Raw genomic sequence first — 22,564 nt, 5'->3', positions numbered from 1 at the left:
CCATCGTTTAAATACACGCAACCAGACGGACAGTATACATTTGCATATTTAATAAAACTACTGTACACGCTTATATACAAGTCTTGTTTTGCATTAACTACCACAAAACACAAACCAGAAATAGCAAATAATGCATCTAATAATCTTTATAAAGACGAATTAGTTTTCCCTGAGACTCGCCGAGCTTCACTCCTCGGTGTCATAAAATGCGTGCCACTGCTGATCCTGGCTTACAGGAGTTGTAGTGGTGGGTGTGAGATCGGGAAAGTCTCTAAACATAGTACATCTATGATATATCGGTTAGGAATCGAAAACGCTACACCATGGTGTTGTTGTATGGTAGAAGTAAAGTCGACAGTTAACCGTGGATGTGTGTCTTACAGTAAAGCAACATGAAGTAACAATTTTAATGTAATGCATACCACCATTATCAATTAACTATACCAAACGCTCTTTTCGATCTATGTCAAAATTGGACCGATCACAACAGTATTTTGACATGCTTACAAATGAGTTATTTTGATTGGTCCATCCTCGGAATCGGATTGAGGATTGGAATCATGGAAAACATCTGTTTAGTAAATTTATATTGTTATTATTAAACTACTTAATTTCCTCTATTTAAAGTCACTAACGCATCCACAAATATCGTTCTAGCATTGTAAGAACATATCTTAAATGCTTCGGATAACTTGCCGTCAAGTGATCCACTGATATTGATTTGAGTTTTTCTATTCATTATCAGGCCAGAGTCTCATTAGGCCTCTCTCAGGCCGATCTCTGCTTACCCCGGAAAGCAGAAAAAGCGTAAGGGTATGTATGTATGTAACCCACTCGTTAATTTATCTGCTTTGCCATAAACGACTTTATTTCAACATTTAATCAGGTTTTTGTTACTGACCTGGTGAATACGATTTATAATCCTGCTCACCCCTCTACGTGCGTTTGCGTCATCGCTCAAAGAGATTTCGTGCGTATGTTTATGGGGTATAGTTGAAAATGTTTAACGCAGTGAAGTGTCTTTACGAACCGCGGTGTACGGCTTTTAGTTCAAGTGTGGAGTTTGGGTATGTTTTGCATGTTTAAAGAAATGTTTTTATGCCGCTATGTGACGAGTTAGCGAGCGTCACAACTGCTCATAAACAGAAGTTATCCATCAATCAGAGCTTTGAATTACAAAGTATTCAGATATGCAACACCATCGTGACCCTGGTATGTTCATTAGGCATTCCTGTTATTACATTTGATATTTTTTTTTCTATTATATACCACCCCTGTATTATATACTGTCCTACTGCTGGGCATAGGCTCCTACTATTGAGAGGGTTTTAAACCTCAATCCACTACGCTGGCCTTATGCAGGTTGGCATACTTCACATGCCTTCGAAATTCTTATGGAAAACTTCAGATATATGCTGGGTTCCTCACAATGTTTTGCTTCACCGACAGGTAAGTGATAATTCTCAAAGAATACACATATGACTTTAGAAAGTCAGAGGTGCGTGCCTTTGGGTTTTGAACCTTCGTATTTTATGAATATACTACTTCACTCGATGGAGTTGAAGTAGACACAAGAACGGTCGTTATTTCATTTTCCTTATTTACAACATTAATACAAAACATAATTGTATCAATATCGATTTAGTTAACGGTTCCCAAAGTTGGATTTTAAACATAACATTTTTTGTACAAGATTTACTGAGAAGTATAATTGGAAAGTTTATATGCTAGTAAATCAGGTATACTGGTGGTTGGTCTACCAATCTCTACCAATCTTACACACACCATCACGCATTTTATTCCCGAAGGGGTATGCAGAGGTGCAACCAGGGCACCCACTTTTCGCCGAGTGTGTTCCGACCCAGGATGTGATAGGGAGCGAGCCTATCGCCATATCGAGCACAATTTCCAGACTCCGGGCTGATATTGAGCAGAAAAACCCATTTATCACTTTGCCCGACCTGGGATTCGAACCCAGGACCCAATCTTTCGACGTGTTATTGCCATTCGTCATGAATAAGAAATCGATCTAAGAGTTGTATACGAAGAATTTGTTGATGACAGAGCGCAGTGAGGTTTGTTTATATGGAAATCTTACTCGGGTTCGGCTAATGTGGTTGGTGAGTCATCAGCAGTGCGTGTAAGCGAGGTCAGCTTTGGTCTAAAAGTTAATCAAATATTTTTGCAACATGCTTATAAAGTTTGTTTTGTAGAACCTGAATTGGACATTAATATTATTACCATAATTGTATTATGAATAGAAAAAACAGCTATTGTTATGTTTTTGTAAATGCAAATATCATGAAGTCATATACCTATATTGCGACTTCCTTCGTATCTACAACTTTCAATACATTTCCAGGTTATTTTCAATCAGAAGACGATTTTTCCATCTGCTAGACCTAATCCTTTTAATAGTTTGACAATCTCAGAGTTTGTCGTAAACCGGCTCAGTCCAGTACCGAGTGTGGACACCGCGTCCTTCTGACACTAACACAGTCTCATTAGCGCGATAATACGCGTCGACACCACACCACACGCCCAATACTCCACTAACCTATTTTATCCTTTATCTGTCACGCTAGAAATTTGTCACTCGTATTAATGTCTGTGCATTCGGACGATTTATAATTTGACTCATTAAATCTGGATATGAACTCGTTGAAGATATCAGTGATGATTATGTTTCTATAGATTGACTATATCTATAAAACATCGATCAAATTTAAAATGAGACGTTTATTGCCAAAATTGTACTTATTGTGAGCTAAGCTAACGCTTGTTCCCAAAAGGTTGGGACCACAACTAATGCACTCTTATGTAGCTCAGCGTCTACGCTCTATGATGTGCCAGGGAGAGAGCATAACACTATATCAACTAAAATAAGTATTAGCGGCTATAAATAAAAACAAAAAACATATTATCAATATCACGAGATTCTCTAGTTCCACCAAGGATTGCACTTAGACGTAAAGTTGATTCTTGGCTAATTATTTTCCCACCAAGGGTTGCACCTTCACTTAACGTTTATTTTAAGCTAATCATTTTCGTTTAATTATTACCTTAATCTCAGTGACTCAAATGAGACTGGGAACCCATTGAAATAGAATAATTCGTTCAGACATGCAAATAAATGACAGATAAGTTATTTTTAGCAGGTATTCAGTTTTGTAAGAGGAAACACACGTATTAATGTAGGCTATAGTATCGACAAGAGTGACTTGTATAAAATGTGAACAAAATCAATGCATTTAATACCATGGCGTTCTTAATCGAGAAGCAGTGTATATGAGCTGTGCTTCTGAACATCGTGAGTTTGACTCCCACGTAGGTAAGATTGGTTGGGTTTTTCGAAGACTTGCTCTAGTCTTTATCAGACAGGCAGATAGTAATAAAATTAAGTCAGCGTGTTTTAAACATGAGTTGCGCCGAACCACAGTAGGACTGAACAGCAGTTAGTGGAATAGAAAATTATCCAAGACTCCGATAAACAAGTGATTTGTTTAGAGCGTAGATATTATTTGATGCGCCGTATCGAGTGAATGTGTGACCTATTTGAAACATTCCTTTATCGTTTGTTCGGAAATAGTGTTTCATTTATCGTAGCGAATGCGGAATGCGCATAAAACGGTCATAGTATTGTAGTTACCGATTTTGCTTTATGAATTATTTGACTTCTGCCTTATAGTCGGTGTTCGTGAATTCTAAGATAAAATTCTAATAGAGGAAACTGAGATAATGGTGCTTTCTATCGGTACTTTAAACATCTAAACGTACAAACAATTTGTCCATCCTTCACATTTATATTAATAAGATTATTTAATCAAATTCGCTTTGTATAAACAGACCGGTCACAGAGATCTTCATAATCGTTGATGATACATCCTCTCCCAGTGACTGTCTTGAGTGGAGGTTCGTAAGCCGCTATTGGGTTGCCCTCAACATAGTGGCTTAATCTTTCAAGAGTTGTGAGCGACTCAAGCGCTTATCCAAAAGTCAGATGTGTTTGTATAAACCAGCCATTGCTAGACTAGCAAACACATAGTCAGGTTCCAAAAAAAATTGGTCTTGAAATACCACAGAATGCATTAATGTATTCCAACTAAATTCTGCGTTTATATGACTTGATGCAACATCTAAATAAAATAGTTCATAACGTAAATTGTTCATAGCTCTTTGTATAACGATCTAATATAGCTCATTTAATACCAATAGCAACAATTGGCATTGAATCGTCAGTCATCAACACGAGAACATGAAACTACGAAACGTCGCAATAGTTCACTATCAATGCATCGACATTAATTAACTCATTACCAATTCGATATTATCGCAGTGTGCAAGTGACAATCCGTTATAAAACACAGTTTACGTTGTAATCTCGATAGCAACCAGTGGGCGGATTTGTATCGAGGTTATCTCAATTTTAAATCCAATGGGAAAATAGGTATCTGTTGAGGATAGTGATTTATTTGTGGGTGGATATCCTGCTGTGACTGCAAGAGACTTGATATTAAATTCGATGAAGATATATTTGAAAACCCTATAATCATTTATTTACTAAACGAAAGAAATAAATCGAGCGCTTTTATAATTTTAGACAGTTATTGATCGAAATTTAGTAGTCAAATTTGAAGATTTATACCGTGACCAGCGTCGTTCGACTATTATGTTGTAATACGTGCGCGTGAAGTGATCCCGTGTCAATGGTGGAAGTGTGTTTTGTGGACAAATGGAGGGGGTGCAAAGGGGGGGCGCGGGGAACTTTAGATACTGTTTCTATTATTGTGCAAGTTCCGGATTCGAGATATACGATTTGGAGAATGAAGTGCCGGTGACTGTTACTGCTGGGTAAATTGTTTTAGTTAAATAAGTCACCATATTATGTCATTCATGGTCTAGTGGCAATGTAGTCGAGGGCCAAGAGAGTGCGGGTTCGATTCCCATGTGCAACTGTTTGAATTATTCTAATTTAGGAGCTCAGCACGCCGCCGGTTGACATCGGCAAGATCGAAAAAACTTTGTCAAATCGTGTATAACATTCTTAATAAGTGTTTTACACCGATACCAATATCGTAGGATAGGGCATGTGGACATTGTGCCTAAATGTTATTGTTTATTGCGATTCAACAGGAGTGACTGTGAGCTGTGGGATAATCTATCCAGGGGCCGTAGCCAAGACGCCTTTCTATAATCGTTACTGCAAATATAAAACAAATTTAATATTGGAATGACATATGTAAGCAGTAGACTTTGTAGTCGAATATATATTTGTTTTACATTAGCGTCAACGATTATAGAAAGGCGTCTTAACTACGGCTTTAGATCACACAACATACATCACGCCTTTATCTCCGAAGAGGTATGCAGAGGCGCAACCCACTTTTCACTAAGTGTAGTCCGTCCCATGATGTGATAGGGGGTAAACCTATCGCCATATCGAGCACAAGTTCCAGACTCCGGGCAGATACAGACCATAGAAACTCAAATATCACTTTGTCCGACACGGGATTCGAACCCAGGACCTCATAGCGCTGCTGTACTGCGAATGCACTACAACTACGCCACCAAGGCAGTCTCAAGTTTAGATCATAAATTGTAAAAAGCACTACTATAACGAGCGTTATATCATATTAACCGTTTAACCTACGATGCTGTAATTACGCTCTAATTAACGTATCGCAATTATCCTTTGATCTATGAATTATCTTAATTGGCGAACTACGCGATGCCACGCGGAAAATACGCGCTGAAATCTATACTATTATATAAAGCTGAAGAGTTTGTTTGTTTGTTTGTTTGAACGCGCTAATCTCAGGAACTACCGGTCCAAACTGAAAAATTCTTTTTGCGTTGGATAGCCCTTTGTTCGTGGAGTGCTATAGGCTATATATCATCACGCTATACCCAATAGGAGCGGAGCAGTAATGGCTAATCTCAGAAACTACCGATTCAAACTGAAAAATTCTTTTTGTGTTGAATAGTCCTTTGTTTGTGGAGTGCTTAAAGTTATATATCATCACGCTATGACCAATAGGAGCAGTAATGTCTAATCTCAGGAACTACTGGTTTCAACTGAAAAAATCTTTTTGTGTTGGATAGCCCTTTGTTCCTGGAGTGCTATAGGCTATATATAATCACGCTATGACCAATAGGAGCGGAACAGTAATGAAACATGTTGCAAAAACGGGGAAAATTTATTAGTTTTGAGAGCTTCCGTTGCGTGCGCTGCGTAAACGATTAAAGTTATGCAACAATGATGTATGACGGGATTGTTCCCCTTAAAAAGTTCTAAAAAATATATTATAAAACAAAGTCCCCCGCTGCATCTGTCTGCCTGAACGTGTTAAACTCAAAAACTACCCAACGTATTAAGATGAAATTTGGTATGGAGACAGTTTGAGACCCTGGGAAGAACAAGGCTCCCGGGAAACTACTACTTTTATAACGGAAAACTTTAGCCTGAAAAACTTTATAACGCGGGCGGAGCCGCGGGCAAAAGCTAGTACAATAATAACGAGGTGGCGGATTCATTTACTGTACCTGAACAAAAAGATATAGCAGGTGGTGGTGGTCCCCGTCCAAAATATTTAAGTCTCTAATAAGGTCGACACATATTTAGGAAACTTTTGAAGAATTATCAAATAAGGAGGCTTACTCAATGTTTTCATCATTAAATCAGGGAATTATAAATAACAAGACTTTGAAAAGTTATAGTTTCCTAGTTTCTGTTTAAAATTCAAATCTACGGCCTTATCACAATTCTAGCTTATCTTTCCATTTCATATTCGTCTCATGGGATGTTATAAATCACAATGTCACCTTATAATTTATCCAATATGGCGGCCGAGACACAGGTTAAGACCCACGCTTAAAGGTCTGAAGGCATCCGAAAGATACACAGCCGATGCGCAATGATGATGCAATATTAAACAAACGTTGCCTACTAACATTAGAACGGAATTATGCTATTTGTAAAATGCACTTGTTATTGTTTGCATCTTATCCTTGTGCGATAGTAGTGTTTGAAATACTACATAAAATTCGCAGTATTGACTGCAATACACAGCCTAAAGAGGCGGCCCAGGAATAAAGATTGGTCGCGATAGATAAATATGGAATAGACACACCAATAAATAGTCTTTAAGTTTAAGTGATTTCGATATCTGTTCAAAGCTTTGAATGTATTTGAGTAAGTAATGTTCGATTGCAAATTAATTGTTGTTACAAATTATTTGGCCCTGTACTGCGCTTGTCACCCAAGGGCTCGTATTAATGAATACAAGTCAATTTCGCTCTCAAGTGCGATAGTAAGTAAGACGAAATATGTAGGTCGACATCTTAAGATAGTCGATATTTAATAAAAAAAAATTAAGTCACAATTTGAGACGGGTTTTGACAGCTGACTTTTGTTAATATAACAGCGCAGACTCAGCTGGGTACAAGCTTGATTTATTATAATAATAGAACCAAACAAAAATCGTAGGATACTTTTACACTACAACACAAAAAAATACCAAACACATAGATGGTCAACTGTTAGAAACCGGGCGTTTTTCGGTCATACTACCTTATACATGCTACATTATAATCAGAATACATAGTAGCGTAACTTGCTTTTTATGGGGCCGGTGCGAGCTTCTGTAACTGTGATCATGCGTGATGCAAAACTTGGCTCTTGTTTGGTTATTTCTGCGCTCTCCGGGGTTTGGTGTCCTTCGCCTTGGCACCCCTAGCACCGCTCAAGTTGCAGTACTAGAAATAGAACAAACACGGCTGCTTCACTGCATACATATATAGACAAAGTAATGTTACCTAATTTCTCAATACTAGGCCTACAGTATTCTCCGAATTTCTTGTTTATCGTTCGGAAGGATGATTCATGGGAAATGTGTTTACTGAGTTACGCTTTTACTGAAATAAAAATATTTGGATGACTAAAACCAAAAGCGACTGTTAAATCTGCGTGTTGATTGAAGACCACCTAAATATTATTGCAGGGGCCTCTAATATGATGTAAAGGTAAATCTATCAAAGTATATTATACGTAATTCGCAGCATAGACTGAGTAATAGATATTATAAGCTCAATTTGTATGCGAGATTATTTGCAAGGGATTTTCTCCCTCCTTATAGAATCAGATTCCACTTCCAGTATTTTTGGATAGGTATAAGTATTTAGAATTGATAAAATACCTTCATCCTACACTAAACACCGGCAACCCTTCGAAGAAATTTTATATCGTTCTGGAGCAGTCGAGTGAAATAATTGAATAGACTTACCTAATTTATAAAAGTCTTAAATACCAGGGATGTTATGGAGCTCCGTAACTGTAACCGAAACTATCAGATATCCGAAATAAAAATATATCCGTAACCGTAACCGTATCCGTTACAAAAGTTTCGGATTAGTTACTGATAATATGTTACGACAGGTTTTTGTTTCTCCTCTCGCGTGCCACGTGAATAATGCATAATTTTTTTTTTGTTATTTTTAGACATAACGTAACCTGTTTCATAAATGGTCATTTTTTATTTATGTGTAGGTATGTGCTAAATTTAATCCCTCTCAGTAGTAGAGGAGGCCCGTGCTCAGCAGTGGGCAAGTATTTAATACAGGGCTGATATTATTATTATTATTATGTGCTTAATTTTACAAAATGAAGGAAAAGTGCTGTGTTACGTAACTAAATTGATTTATAAGGACAAAATGCGTTCAAAGCAGAGTTTCATTTGGAGATTTTTTATCGAGTTAATGTTAATTTTGCAAAATGTAAACAGTGTGATAAAAACTTTTCACGGCGAGCAGGTGGCACTATTTCACTGAATACTATTTTTATTTTTATTTAATCTATTATCCGTAACCGAAACTATCCGAAACTAACGGATAATCCGAAATAATTACATATCCGTAACCGATATAATTTTATTCCCATGTCCATATCCAGATCCGAAATTTCATATCCATAACATCCCTGTTAAATACCATGCGTGACGTAGTTTTGTTGTTACTTATCATAGAATCAGGTTTTCGAGGCCATCTGGATAACGGTGCCATTATGTCGTTGTTGTCATCTACTTTACTTTCTGTGTGTATGGTACTTATGGTATGACAAAAGAGCATCATTTTGGCCACCACAGTTCAACATTTTTCAGAATTTATAAGCTGTCTAATTATAATATAACATTTATTGTTGTTCCAGGAATGGCGTGAACGTGGAAGGCTCCACTCACAGACAAGTTGTGGACCTCATCAAGTCCGGCGGTGATTGCCTCACGCTCACTGTCATCTCGGTTACGCCCAGGGTGAGCACCACAATTTTTAACACGTCAAAAACAAAAATAATGTTAAATGTGAATGCGTTTAATAGAATAGCTGTATTGAAATTAAACTAATTTTCGGATTCTATCGCGGTGCTAGTAGAGTTCATGGGTCACGAAACTGTTGTTTCACTATTAAATTTTTTAATTTTTAGTTTGTTTTGTAGAATTGAGTCTTTGTAAAGCTGGGTTCCGATTTAATTAAATGTAGACTACATTTAATTAAATCGGAACCCAAAAGACCGGCTGCCAGACTTCAAGACACTGTGAGCTCATTCTGCGTAGATCGGACCACCAACAGCTAAAATTTAAAAAATTTAAAAAGTTGTATAATTGTAAAATGTAGGTAGATATTGTAACTTTGACTTTACGGATGAACAACACCTCAGTCCCCCCCGTGACCATGAAGGCTGCAAAGTCTTCGAAACGTCGGGAGAAAATAAAATACTAGCACCGCGATAGAATCCGAAAATTAGTTTAATTTCAATGTCTAACATTCGCGTAAACATAAGAAATCATTATAGAATAGCTGTAACTTGTATACTTAGCTATGAGTGCGTGCGATTATTGCTTGCAATAATTGATCTTGATCATCAATATTTAGGACGGTGGACGAGGGGAAGATATTTGCTAAGACTTTTGCGTGATATTCTGCGCCTATGATTAAAGTGTGTGTTTGAGGCGATTAAGTCTTTTAATTACAATGGTAGATATTTCCTACTTGCTACTAGTTGGTCTGACGACTTGAGAATCGCTCTACAACGTATTAAAATGTGTTAATTAGGTACTCACGACTGGACGAAGCGGCTATGCACTTTATAAGTGGCCGATTCTTTAATAAATACCATTTCTATGATCTATGTAGTATGTATTTGAAGATACTCTTCAAGGTCAAAATGTATTACTTGAATGTACATTGAAAACAAACTGATTTCAAATATTTATTAATTAAAATCGTTGACCTAAAGGAGGCTTTAATCATTAAAGACTGTCTTCATTATCACATAAGAGTTCTCACTCCAAACCAGTGGCATAAATACACCATTAAGGGTTGTATCAGATAATTGGAATAGGGCGTCCTGGAGTCCGTGGCATTTTACCCATAATGCCACCATAATTTTACGCAAAACCGTCAAAACTCTTGGGCTTTGAGTCACTCTTGCAGAGTTGTACACCAGAATAAGCGTGAAAGTAAACTAGATTTTCGGTACAATAAGATAGATTGTATTTTTCTAATATATTACACGTTAGAAAACAACTGTAACTAGATAGCACACAGCGCTTGGTAACAACATGACATTGTTATAAATTCGTAATAATATTATTAGCCCTGTATTATATACTGTCCCACTGTTAGGCACGGGCTTCCTCAACCACTGAGAGGGATTAGGCCTTAGTCCACCACGCTGGCCTAATGCGGATTGGTAGACTTCACACGCCCTCTAAAATTCCTATCGAAAATTTCTCAGGTATGCAGGTTTCCTCACGATGTTTTTCCTTCACCGTTAAAGCAAGTGATAATTTACAAAGAATACACACATCATTTTTAGAAAACTCAGATTTGTGTGCCTTTGGGATTTGAACCTGCGGACATTCGTCTCAGCAGTCCGTTCCACAACCAACTAAGCTATCGCCGGCGTAATTCGTAATACAATAATTAAAATAGATACTGTTATGCTGCCAGTTCACATTATATTATAAAGAGGCCTTGTGTTTGCCTATGCAACCTCAACAAAAGCTAACTAACCCATCCCCCAGGAAGCAGAGCGGTTAGAGCCATGCGACGACTCCACGCCCATCGGCGTCATCGGCGGCGCGGCCAACTCCCGCGCAACCGTCTACCAGCGCTACGACTACACCGACAAGCGGTCCTTGCCCGTCTCCATCCCAGACTACAGGGTCGTGATGGAGAGGAACACGGGCCGGTCTTACATAGCGTTCAACATACACATGGCGGGGCGACATCTGTGCAGCCGGAGGTACAGGGAGTTCGCCGCGCTGCATCAGCTGTTGAGGAAGGAGTTTATTGGTATGAGGTTTTAGATATGTTTAGGATACAGGCCGGCATAATTGTGACGACTGGCGAGGGGTAATCATGAGTCATCAGTCGACATTGTTCTGAGCCTACTCCACTTACCATCCAGTGCAATTGGAGCACTTTGCTGTCTGTATAAAAAAAAAAAAATAGCTTAGAGAGGTTCGGAATGTCTCAATAATCGGTATAATAACTTGGCGTATTAACTCATGTTGTAATTGGTCTGGTACCAGTCAATTAAAATCATTATACAAAAGATACCTTTGTCTCAGAAATGGGTTCATAATCCTTTGACATCAGCAAAATTAGTATACTTATAAAATAATTTTGTGAAACATTGTTTGCAGGTTTCAATTTCCCCAAACTGCCGGGCAAATGGCCGTTCACGCTGAGCGAACAGCAGTTGGACGCAAGGAGAAGAGGACTCGAACAGTATTTAGAGAAGGTACGGTATGATGAACAGGAATGGCTAAGCTGGAAGAAATAAAAAAAAATATGTATACAGCTTAGAGTAAGTGCCTAAACATTTATATGTAAGTAACTTGTATCACAGTATATAAAAATATACACACAAACGTACTGTTTGATATTTGTAATGTACTGCAGTGGCGAAGGGTGAAAGTTTTCAAAAGGTAATTCGAAGCAAATAACAAATGCCTTAGTTAACATATCGCAGCGAATTTTTCAGAAACAAAAACTAAGACAAAAGTAAATAAACCTAAAAAGGAAGCCGGTAGCAATCGAGTTATGTGGATGCTTCGCCACTGGTGTATTGTGTAATTAATTATTGGAGTTTGTGTATGCATTGTAATTTACTTAGGGGCCGTTCGAGTGTTACGTAACGCAATTTTTGAAGATTTTTGACCCCCCCACCCCCTCATGTAACGCGCCGTAACATTTTTCTATACGCCCACCCCCCCCTCCAAAAGTTACGTAACTCTTAAGTGACAATATTTTGGAAATATTCTCAATTATTTTACGCAAAATATCGGAAAGTCGCTAACATATCTTACTTATTGTTTTAACATAACATAACATCACGCATTTTATCCCCGAAGGGGTATGCAGAGCCGCAACTAGGGCACCCACTTTTCGCCAAGTATGTTCCGTCCCATGATGTGATAGGGGGCGAGCCTATCGCCATATCGGGCACAAATTCCAGACTCCGGGCTGATACCGAGCAGAAAAACCCAAATATCACTTTGCCCGACCCGGGATTCGAACCCAGGACCTCAGAGCGCTATTGTACCGGACGTGCAATACAACTACGCCACCGAGGCAGTCTTATTGTTTTAAAATAAAAAAAAAAAAAATGTTCCACAACGCTTTGTATGAGACTCCCCTCCGGCCCCTGTAACGCATCGTAACGTTTTATAAGACACCCCCCCCCCCCTCCAAATTGCGTTACGTAACACTTGAACGGACCTTTACACCTGTCAATTCCCCCAGGTATGCGCAGTCCGCGTGATAGCAGAGTCGGACGCGGTGCAAGAGTTCCTGACAGACTCCGACGACTCCTCGAACCCGACCCCAGTGGACCTGAAGGTGCTGCTGCCGGACAAGGAGGTGGTGACGGTGTCAGTGCTGAAGTCCACCAACGCCGACGACGTGTACCGCGCTGTCTGCGACAAGATAGGACTGTCCAAGTCTGTGCAGAAATACTTCTACCTGTTCGAGATTGTCGAGTATAATTTCGGTGAGTGATTTTTTTTATCCATTAAGTTTAATTAAAAAGGTGCTATTTGATAATTTATTTATATGAATAGTATAATAATAAAATATACTGGTAGTTATGTTATGGGTCTCGAAAAAAAATGGTCCTTCGAGCGCGATTTTTACGGCAACGTGTCACCATTACACCTGATGACAAGCGGAGTGGTGATATATAAAAATAATAATATGACGTTTCATAGAGATCACCTTTTCATATTATCTACTTCAGGCCTAATTTACCAACTCATACTTGAATAAAATATAATAAAATATCTAATAAAAATTTTGTCAACAGAACGCAAACTGCAACCGAACGAGTGTCCGCATTCTCTCTACATACAGAACTACTCCACCGCGTCGAGCAGCTGTCTCTCCATACGCAAGTGGCTGTTCAACCCGCGGACGGAAATATCCGTCATCGAGGAGGACGCCACCGCGGCCGCTTTTATATTCTGGCAGGTATGTGGTTGCTGGATGTTGATAAAAAGGAACTGAGTTGAATAAAATAATTTATTCAGGTAATAAATCGATGAGGACGAATATATACGTCGAGGTTTTGTATGCATCACATGGGGTATTTTAAATGGGTAATGTAAGTTTGTAGTCATATTTAAATTATATTGTCGCGGAGAATGTCCCTTATTACTACCGCCCAGTCTTCGCAGGGCGACTGAGTGGATATGTTGGGGTAGCCGTTGCCTTACGACCCGACAATTGAAGCGGCCCGGGCCCCTCGGGCGGCGGTCGGGCCGAGTCTCTATCCTAGCAACTAGTCCCTACGCAAAAACTTACCAACTAAAACTCCGCGTTGACCCTCTTCGGCGCATAAGGGACGACTGCGGGCTTCCCCGAGACAGCAGGTCCGAGTCTTCGTCAGCGTCAACGGCAGCATGAGGTCAACGCCACACTGTTGTCTATCCCGGGGGTCAACCGAAAGCGTGCGATGAACGCACTGCACGCACTGAAAAGTGCGCGCGTACTAGACGGACAGCTCCCTGCTGCCCGCCGACGACTCCCTTCGTGGTCCCTATTAGTCACCTCTTACGACAGGCAGGGGTTTACCGTGGTGGTATTTTCCAAACGCCCCCATTCCACAGGGCGGTTGGCTGTGCCCCTGGCACTGCTGACGTTCATGGGCAACGGTAACCACATACCATGAAGTGGGCCGTCAGCCCGTCTGCCTTCGGCAGCAATAACAAAAGAAAGCCAATGTGACAAGGTGTGTTTGTGCCGCAGGCGGTGGAGGACGTGAACCGCGGCGTGTGCGTGGCGGGCGCGCGCCTGTACCAGCTGAAGGCGCTGCAGGAGGTGCGGCGCGCGCGCGACTACCTGGCGGCGGCGCGCGCGCTGCCCGGCTACGGACACGTGGCGCTGCCGCCCGCGCGCGCCGACTGCCGCGCCGCGCCGCCGCTGCGCCTCACCGTGGGTCGGTACTCCTGCCCACTGCGCCGTGCGCGAGGTGCGGCAGGTGTGACTGTGTTGTGCGTGCGCAGGGTGGAGCGGCGTGACGCTGAGCGAGTGCGCGGGCGGCGCGGGCGGCGCGGAGGGCGGCGGCGAGGCGCGCGTGGTGCGCTGGGCGCGCGTGCGCTCGTGGGCGGCGGACGACGCGGCGGCGGCGCTGCGCCTGTCCTACGCGGCCGACAACGGACTCGTCGCGCTCGCGCTCTACACGCCATACGTGAGCACAACACACCCACTGCTTCACTCCCACTGTGGACGCATACAATCGACAGGGACTGTGACTATATTAGTCTTATGATCTCTATAGGAAGGACTCAGTTCCCCAACTATATTGATATCGAACAACCAATACAGGACAGTGACGTTTAGCATCAGCTTTCTTTTTATTTAGCACTGAATTATTTTTTCGACATATAACGCATTTTATCCCAAAAATTACTTACACTACCTACCACATCTTATATTAAATTCATGATTTTTCTTTACTCATTCCAGTACCAATTCCTGTGCAACTGTATGGATAGAATAGCGGAAGAGGCGAACTGGGCGGACACCGGCGAATAATCAATGCCGCGTCTGCCGACAACTAGACAGTAAGCGAACACGCGGCATCACGCCATTTTACAACGCGACGGACATTACACATAAAAAAAAAACCTCAAAAACCGACCACAGAAACTTAAAACACCAAATCGTAGAATAAAAAACATAATTGAGAAAAGAAACTAAACTGACAATTCGCAATAAAAAGTAAACGATTCCATTTTTGAAACTGGCAGTTCAGTAATGACTCGTAAGACTTATATCCGGAGCCATAAGATAAAAAAAGAAATCAAAACAGCCAGTATCGAAAATTTATTTATTTTTCATATAAAATGTCCGCGTCTGTAAACTGTTACTCTTATCGTAATTATTATATGATTTTTTTATTATTTATAATCATTCTGCATCTGATATAGTTTTTAATTTAATTTCAGAACGTTGTCGTAGTTTAATGAGTTTTGTTCTGTTTTTTTTTTTTGATAGTTTGTATGTTGTTTCTTTGTCGAATTTTGCGAAGATGTTTTAAATTATGACAACGTTTTGTAATATTTTAAGAGTAAACTACGGAGATGCGTGGGCGCTGATTGCGAGTTTGAAATTATTGAGTGTCGCAATTAGACCTTAATATGGACCATTGAGGGATAAAATTATTATTGAAGCTTTTGTATTTTAGCTTCTAATTTTTTTAAATAAAAATCTTGGTATTTTTGAAGGGATATTTCATTTGTTTTTTATTTGTTAAATATTTAAATATAATATATTCTAAGTAGAATCTTTTCTGGTTAATTGTAATATAATATTATGTTTATTATACTTTATAATTTTTTTTTTCAATAAATGATTGAAAGAATTGCATCAGTTTCAATAAAGTTTGGTCCCAAATCATCGTCAGTCAGCGTCGTTATATACTATTATCTAAGCAATGTTTAAAATAACGCAGTAGGGCTCTCTTATCGATAAAACCTTCCGTATCGCGATCTTTTGTGTACTTATTGTAAACGTGCTGTTCCGATTTATCGATAGATTAAAGATTTTGTGCGGTCGAAATCGATTATTTTAATTAAAAATCGGTCAAATCGATAACATTTATATTACACCTTTGTGATTTGAATGGACATTTTAACATTTAAAGCTTTTTTGGCTATAACTAGGAAATAGTATGGTAAATGAGCAGTGAAGCAATTTTGGTGTTTTTTATTTGTCGAGCATTATTAGATGTTTTGATTTCGACTGTACTTCCGCCATCCAGACGTAAAACGTCATAAACAAACCCGATTAATAAATCTCGATGTGACGTAATATTTCGTCATCGCCTAATCGATGACGTAATATTACGTCATCGCCTAATCGATGACGTAATATTACGTCACGTACTTTTGAGGCCAGAATAGTTCATAATTGTTACTGAATAAGCTCGTGTGATTTTTCGGTCTCAAAATATGCTTACAAATCTAGGGAAAAGAGGCTAGAAGATGGGTTTATGATTTTTTTACTTTTTTACAACATGAAAAATGTTGACAAGCGTATTAGATACTATTAATACATTAATAATAACATTTTTTTAATACAATATTCGCTAAACAGAATATTTTCCAAGTACTAAATTAGAATGTAGAAATTTGGCAAATCAGTAGAACTTGTTAGAGTAATATAATAATTCAATCGTAACTTTTCATATTAAATAACTAATGTAGGTGGCAATGTGTGTTTCTTTTTATTACATATTTTTTACTTTGTGTCCCGGGAAAGGTATTTGAAAAAAAAAACAAATGTTGAAATGCAATATGACAATTTTATTTAGTTAATTTGATTTTACCAAAAACATTTTTTTTTTTCCTAGTAAATATGTTTTTTAACACTTGATTTGGCAACTACAATTAACATGCCAAATCAAGCTTAGTTTTTAAATTATATTTAACTTTAAAAATCTTAAAATATTTGTAAATCGAATTATTAAAAATATGTTACACATTGTCACAATTGTAGACGCAAATTTAAATATCTTAATAAACTAAAATTTAATATAAATATACAATTAAATAAATAACTTGAGACATAAGTAAGAATTATTATCTTTCATTATTTCATAAATGTTTTGGCAACAATATTTATTTCATTTCTAAACATTTTTAATTCCATAAAAATAATGATGTTCGTCAGCCCTAAATAAGAAAATTATCATTTTTTTAATTCAGTCTAGCTTACAGTTCCTGCAATATGCGACGGAAATAATCTAATAGATCCTTATATTGTCAGGGATCGTACAATATAGCAAAACTAGCACTGGTAAATACTCCTTAAGTGATAGCATATTTCTAATTTATACTTACTGTACTAAACTTTTGATTTTTAATCGTAAATTTTTTGTCACACGCGGTATTTACTAATGCTAGTATCGCGGTATTGCACTATTTTGTATATCCGGTTCCAGCAGGCCGGCATAATTGTGTCGACTGTCGAGGTGTAATCATCTCTCGTCGACATTCAATTAGACCTCACTCCACTTCCATCAGGTGCTGTGGGGTCAGATTGCCGATACAAAAAAAACTATTCTCTACGATTTTTATTGGTGCAGTGTCATTTTGTTCTCACATATTAACTCCTGGGTATTTAATTCGGCTGACTTGCAAATATTTTGTATGGAATTAAAACAACGTTACAACGAAGAGATTCAAGTTATCAACACATTTTTCTTTGCATTTTGCCGTGGGTTGGTAATGTATTGGTGATAGGCCAATGACTAGTTTCGGCCTCTAAACAGCCTCTAATTGTAAGCTCTATACATATCCATCATTAGATATCTATATTATATTGTACTTATATGATAAATAGTGTTAGATTTGGGATTGTAGTGTGTGGTGCAATGTTCCGATTTTGTGGTTATTGTACGTGAAATATAAAAAAACATTATTACTATAAAATATTTCGTATTACAACCTACATAAGGTTGTAAGTGGACAGTCGTATGTAATCTATGTGACGTATTTTTTTTTCGTATTTCTTTAATATTGCTGCATTAACAAAATGTTTGGGTAATGTTATAACCAATTCTTTATGTACTCATTTTAATTATAAAGGAATGACACTTCTTATCTATGTTTGCGTAATGTTATAATCAATTCTTTAATCATTTTAATTATAAAAAAATGACACTGCTTGTCTAATGATGGAAACAATTCGCTGACTTATATTACAAGGTGCAATGTTATATTTGATATGCAAATTGAATAAGTCTTTTTCAGTGAATATAAATCACGAAAAATAAATAAAAAGAGAACCATGAACTATAGTTTTTAAAAAAATTTAATCTTTTTCATAATAAAATTAACATAGGACCTTGTAATAGCCAACGAATTGAAGTACTTTCTTCAGGTACAATAACCACAAATAAATATACGTACAATCGAACAAGCCATTTAATAAGACAGTGGGGTGATAATGAACGCAGTATTGTAATGTAGAATGGTAAGGATATGTTATTCTGAATCAGCGTGTAAAGACGATTCAACGACAGTACAGATCCGGCTTCAAACATGCCGGCATAATTGTGACGACTGGCGAGGGGTAATCGCCTCTTGTGAATCTACAGGATTCTACTTACACTCAGGCCTTGTGGGTCACTTTGCCGTATAATATAATAATGGATGAGATTTTTTGCGTTAAATAATTAAAAAATGCATTTAAATTTACTTAGTGGATCGTATTTCGTTGAAGCTTTTTTTGCTTAAGTTTGAAGCCATGGTCTGTACTGAAAGCGTTGTAACTTATTATACGTGTGTTTAATCACCTTTATCTCAAAGATGAGTTATCCCAAAAAACCTCACTGTAGCCGTTTTATTTTTACTTTTTTCCCCCCACGATAATAAAAAAAAGTGCGTAGAGCAAGCCTTTCGTACGAAATTTCAATTTTAATGTTACGTCATGATTTTTGAAGGTACCATGTCGCAGAATTATTATGGTTTACGTGTTCTCTGTTTATTTGTATTTTTATTAAAATTTAAATGATGAAGGTGATTAAATGTACACCCTGTATAATCATTCATACGTTTTATATGAGGTAATAAAATATATTCCTTATACACAGTAATATGATCAATTATTGCATTAATCATGTTTAAGTGTTTTATTACAAATAGCAAGTTTTTACCTCTAAAGTTTACTTATATGTCGGCAATTCGTTTCAGAATGTAAACACTTTTGTTATTTTTATGTATTTATACATTTTATTTTTATCATTTTCTGTCACCCATCCTTAAGTATGGCAAATATCGTGTATTATGACGTCATAAAAATGCACGTGTAAATAAAAGAACGCTTTTCAAATCGTTTCAAAATAAAAATAAAATTATGTTATGATTTTTACTTTTCTAGCAAAAGTGAATTATTAATTTTTCACAAAATAAGATTCAAAATGTTTCGGGCAAGAGTGATAGCGTCTAAAATCCAGTATTAATAATTCGGTGCCATAAAACGTGGTTAATTTATTTCTACACATAAGGTGGGGTGTAAAAATGAAAACAATATTCAATTTTTATTCTCCATTAGGCTGGAGAGGCGGACTCTTTAGCCTCACAAATTAAGTTTCAAACTCGATATTGTCAAATGGCCGGTAAATACATAACATTTTTTCATAATGATCAATTCGATAACAGTGAAGAATTGTTGAAAACAATTTTATAAAAGATAATGCTAGGAAAGCGATATATTAAATATATTATCCCCAAGTCATTTGACGGGACAGCAGGCACTGAATCAACATGAAGATGCGATAGTTCTTATGTTTACGCGAATATATAATATAAAAATGCGCGACGAAATGTTAAGAGCAGTAATCATATTAAATTAGTATGAATACAATGTCTATTTAATATTTTTGCAATAAATGTGTTAAGTTTCGCTTATTGTGGTATGCTGCTTGGAAAACAGGTTTTTGCATGAAATATACAAAACATGGCTCTTTAGATCTGTAGATGTTCGCCTTTGTAAGAACTCTACTCTCATTGATCGGAAGCAATAGATATCTACAACGAAAAGTATTCTTACCACGATCAAACTATAACTATATAGTTAGTAAAATGCATGTTTTTAATACCATCTTTATTGCCAGCAAAGCAGTATGTGCGTAACTTTTTTTTCTGCTATTAAAGTAATGAAATGATAAGGCTTATGTGTAGTATGTCACGTTATATTTTGAATTATAATCTGGCACGTTGCAGCTGTTTTCGATATTTTAAACGAAATGTTCGCTTTATAACTTCGCTTGTTTATAAGACTTTATGTTATAACATAGTTTTGTGTATCAAATATTTATAAAGGTTGTCTTGCGAAAATAATGTTCATTCCTCGTCAAGACGTATATTTTCGACAGTGTTAAAATGAATGTAGTTGTTTACTCTATAATTATGAATTATGTATGATAATTTTTGTATGTACAAAAAATGTGACGAGTATATACGTCTTAAAAAAATGTGTTTTTTAAATATTAAATGCTCCAAAAGTATCATTATTTTTGCAAGACAGCGTAGTTGTCTCATATTTATCGTTAGATATTAATTTGTCTTGCTTCACATGACATGTACTTATTTATAACTAAGCCTTTATTGTTAAATTAATTTCCAGTTCACGGAATACATAATTATATACATACATCAATTCGTATCGAAACAGGGTTGGTCCCTTAATAAATAGTGAATTTTTATATCAACATACGGTGCAATAATTGCAAGAAAAAAACAGGTAGCTCATAGTAAAATATTATATGAATACAAGTTTATATATTTTATTTTCTAGTAATATTCTATCGTTGTTAAGATTACTTAAATGTTATTGTTTTTTTTTTTTGAAGGGTGCCATTGCACGGTTTTTTGCGACAGACATTTTGGCCAGGTTTGTTATACTTTGCTTACTTAAGCTTAGTTGAAAATGTATGTTGGCACGCGAATGTATTTTGTACGCGGAGTATTAAAGAATGTAGTATCTGTGTAGGTCACGGCGTGTTTGCGATTTCATTAAAATGTAATTTATACTCGAAATTGTAATTATAACATTCCAGTCTATTGTAGGGTAGTTGTCACTTTCAATTTTGTATGGCGGCGTTGGCTTCTGAACACATAAACTAAATTATATATATATTGCAATATTTTTTTTATAAATGGATATCTTGTTTACATAACTGTGACGAATTATTACGTCACGTTACCCTTTTTTTGTTAAATAATATAAAAATGGTTCCCCATTTTTTTTGTTATTAATGCTTCCCATAAAATACTATATTGGGAGGTTATAAGCCTAGATAAAAGTTTTGTATGTTGAGGTCAACCAATTTTAATCTATGAGCATTATATTTGCAAAAAAATTTAGACATTATAAATCCCAGTACCATTATGTAATTCTATGACATATAATTTTTTTTAAAGTTCAAATAAAAAAAGTGCTACTTTTTTTTTCTTTTTTTGCGCCGCCATATAATGTCTACATCTCTATTGAATAAATGATTAATGAATGGTCACAGTTGTTTGTGTGATATAAACACTATGTATAGATTTTGCTTGAGTAAATAAATTGTAATCATGTACTCTTGTTTTATTTTCCTTCATTACCAATAGCATCTCAAATCTCTCACTATCTGTAGGCAGATGAAGTAGAGAACCTATTTGTTAAAATGACCTGCAAAATTAAGAATTATTAGTGGTAGAGTTGCGTTGTTTACGCCTGTTTACAGCCAAAATAGAATAGAACTTCGGCCCCGCCGGGTTGGTGCTGACTGCAGTTTCAGAGAAAAATATAAAATGTAGGTCGCCGGATACCCGATAAATATTTTTCCCCTTCCTAAAATCGATTAGTCAATAGATTGGCAGTGTGGGTGTATTTAGGCGGAAGTTAAGGCTTACTAAGATCGACTTGGCTTACAATGCCCTTTAATCGGGAACGCAGATGGTTACGAAATACTACTTGCCAGCAGGAATGGGCATTTAAGCTGTATCTAGAAAAATATATTGTAAAATGAAAAGCATTTCTTGGCATTAACAATTTAATAAATTACGAAAATAAGTGAAATTGTATTTGCCTCAAATATCCTTCACCCAAGACAAACGACTCCCAAAATACTGGTTTCTTTAAGTCGTGTCCTCAAGTCCACGGCTGTATCGTTTAGCGTCATTGGTCGTGCGGCGCTGGTTAGAGCCCGCACTTGGCACTAAATTATTTCACATGAACAGAGCGTTAATCACATCGTTAACTCGACTCGTGATCGGGTTATTGGAAGAACAAACGCAACTAATTATGTGCTAGACTGGTGGGTGGGTAGCTGATGGTAACTGATAGCTAATAGCTGTTGCCAACTTTAAAAGAGCAAGAATAAGAGATTTCTAAAGACTATGTGGATAACGGGTTATAACTGGTCACAAAAAATACGCATGCTGTATGTATGTATCAGTTCTCAACCTTTAGAGAATCAGAATGAAAGGAAAGGTTTGACAGAAGTGGATATAAG

The 22,564-nt window shown here is 37.2% G+C and overlaps 1 protein-coding gene across 3 annotated transcripts in view; it reads left to right on the top strand.

Annotated features, from left to right (window-relative positions):
• The window catches only part of LOC115446338 (sorting nexin-27), a 31,738-nt gene extending 10,092 nt beyond the window's left edge, over positions 1-21,646 (top strand). The window contains exons 2-9 of one of the 3 annotated variants that reach the window (XM_037436483.1): positions 9,203-9,305; positions 11,079-11,349; positions 11,703-11,800; positions 12,805-13,051; positions 13,364-13,527; positions 14,305-14,494; positions 14,562-14,746; positions 15,025-21,646. In XM_037436483.1, coding sequence (XP_037292380.1) covers positions 9,203-9,305; positions 11,079-11,349; positions 11,703-11,800; positions 12,805-13,051; positions 13,364-13,527; positions 14,305-14,494; positions 14,562-14,746; positions 15,025-15,093 — 1,327 coding nt within the window. In that variant the 3' untranslated portion in view covers positions 15,094-21,646. Of the gene's footprint in view, positions 1-4,247; positions 4,852-9,202; positions 9,306-11,078; positions 11,350-11,702; positions 11,801-12,804; positions 13,052-13,363; positions 13,528-14,304; positions 14,747-15,024 lie in introns of those variants that run through there. The other 2 variants (XM_037436484.1, XM_037436482.1) reach the window with 2 other exon arrangements.
• The last annotated feature ends 918 nt before the right edge of the window (positions 21,647-22,564 follow it).

This window comes from Manduca sexta, chromosome 8, assembly GCF_014839805.1.
Source record: "Manduca sexta isolate Smith_Timp_Sample1 chromosome 8, JHU_Msex_v1.0, whole genome shotgun sequence".
Lineage (NCBI taxonomy): Eukaryota > Metazoa > Arthropoda > Insecta > Lepidoptera > Sphingidae > Manduca > Manduca sexta.
This window is presented reverse-complemented; position numbering and strand designations above follow the sequence as displayed.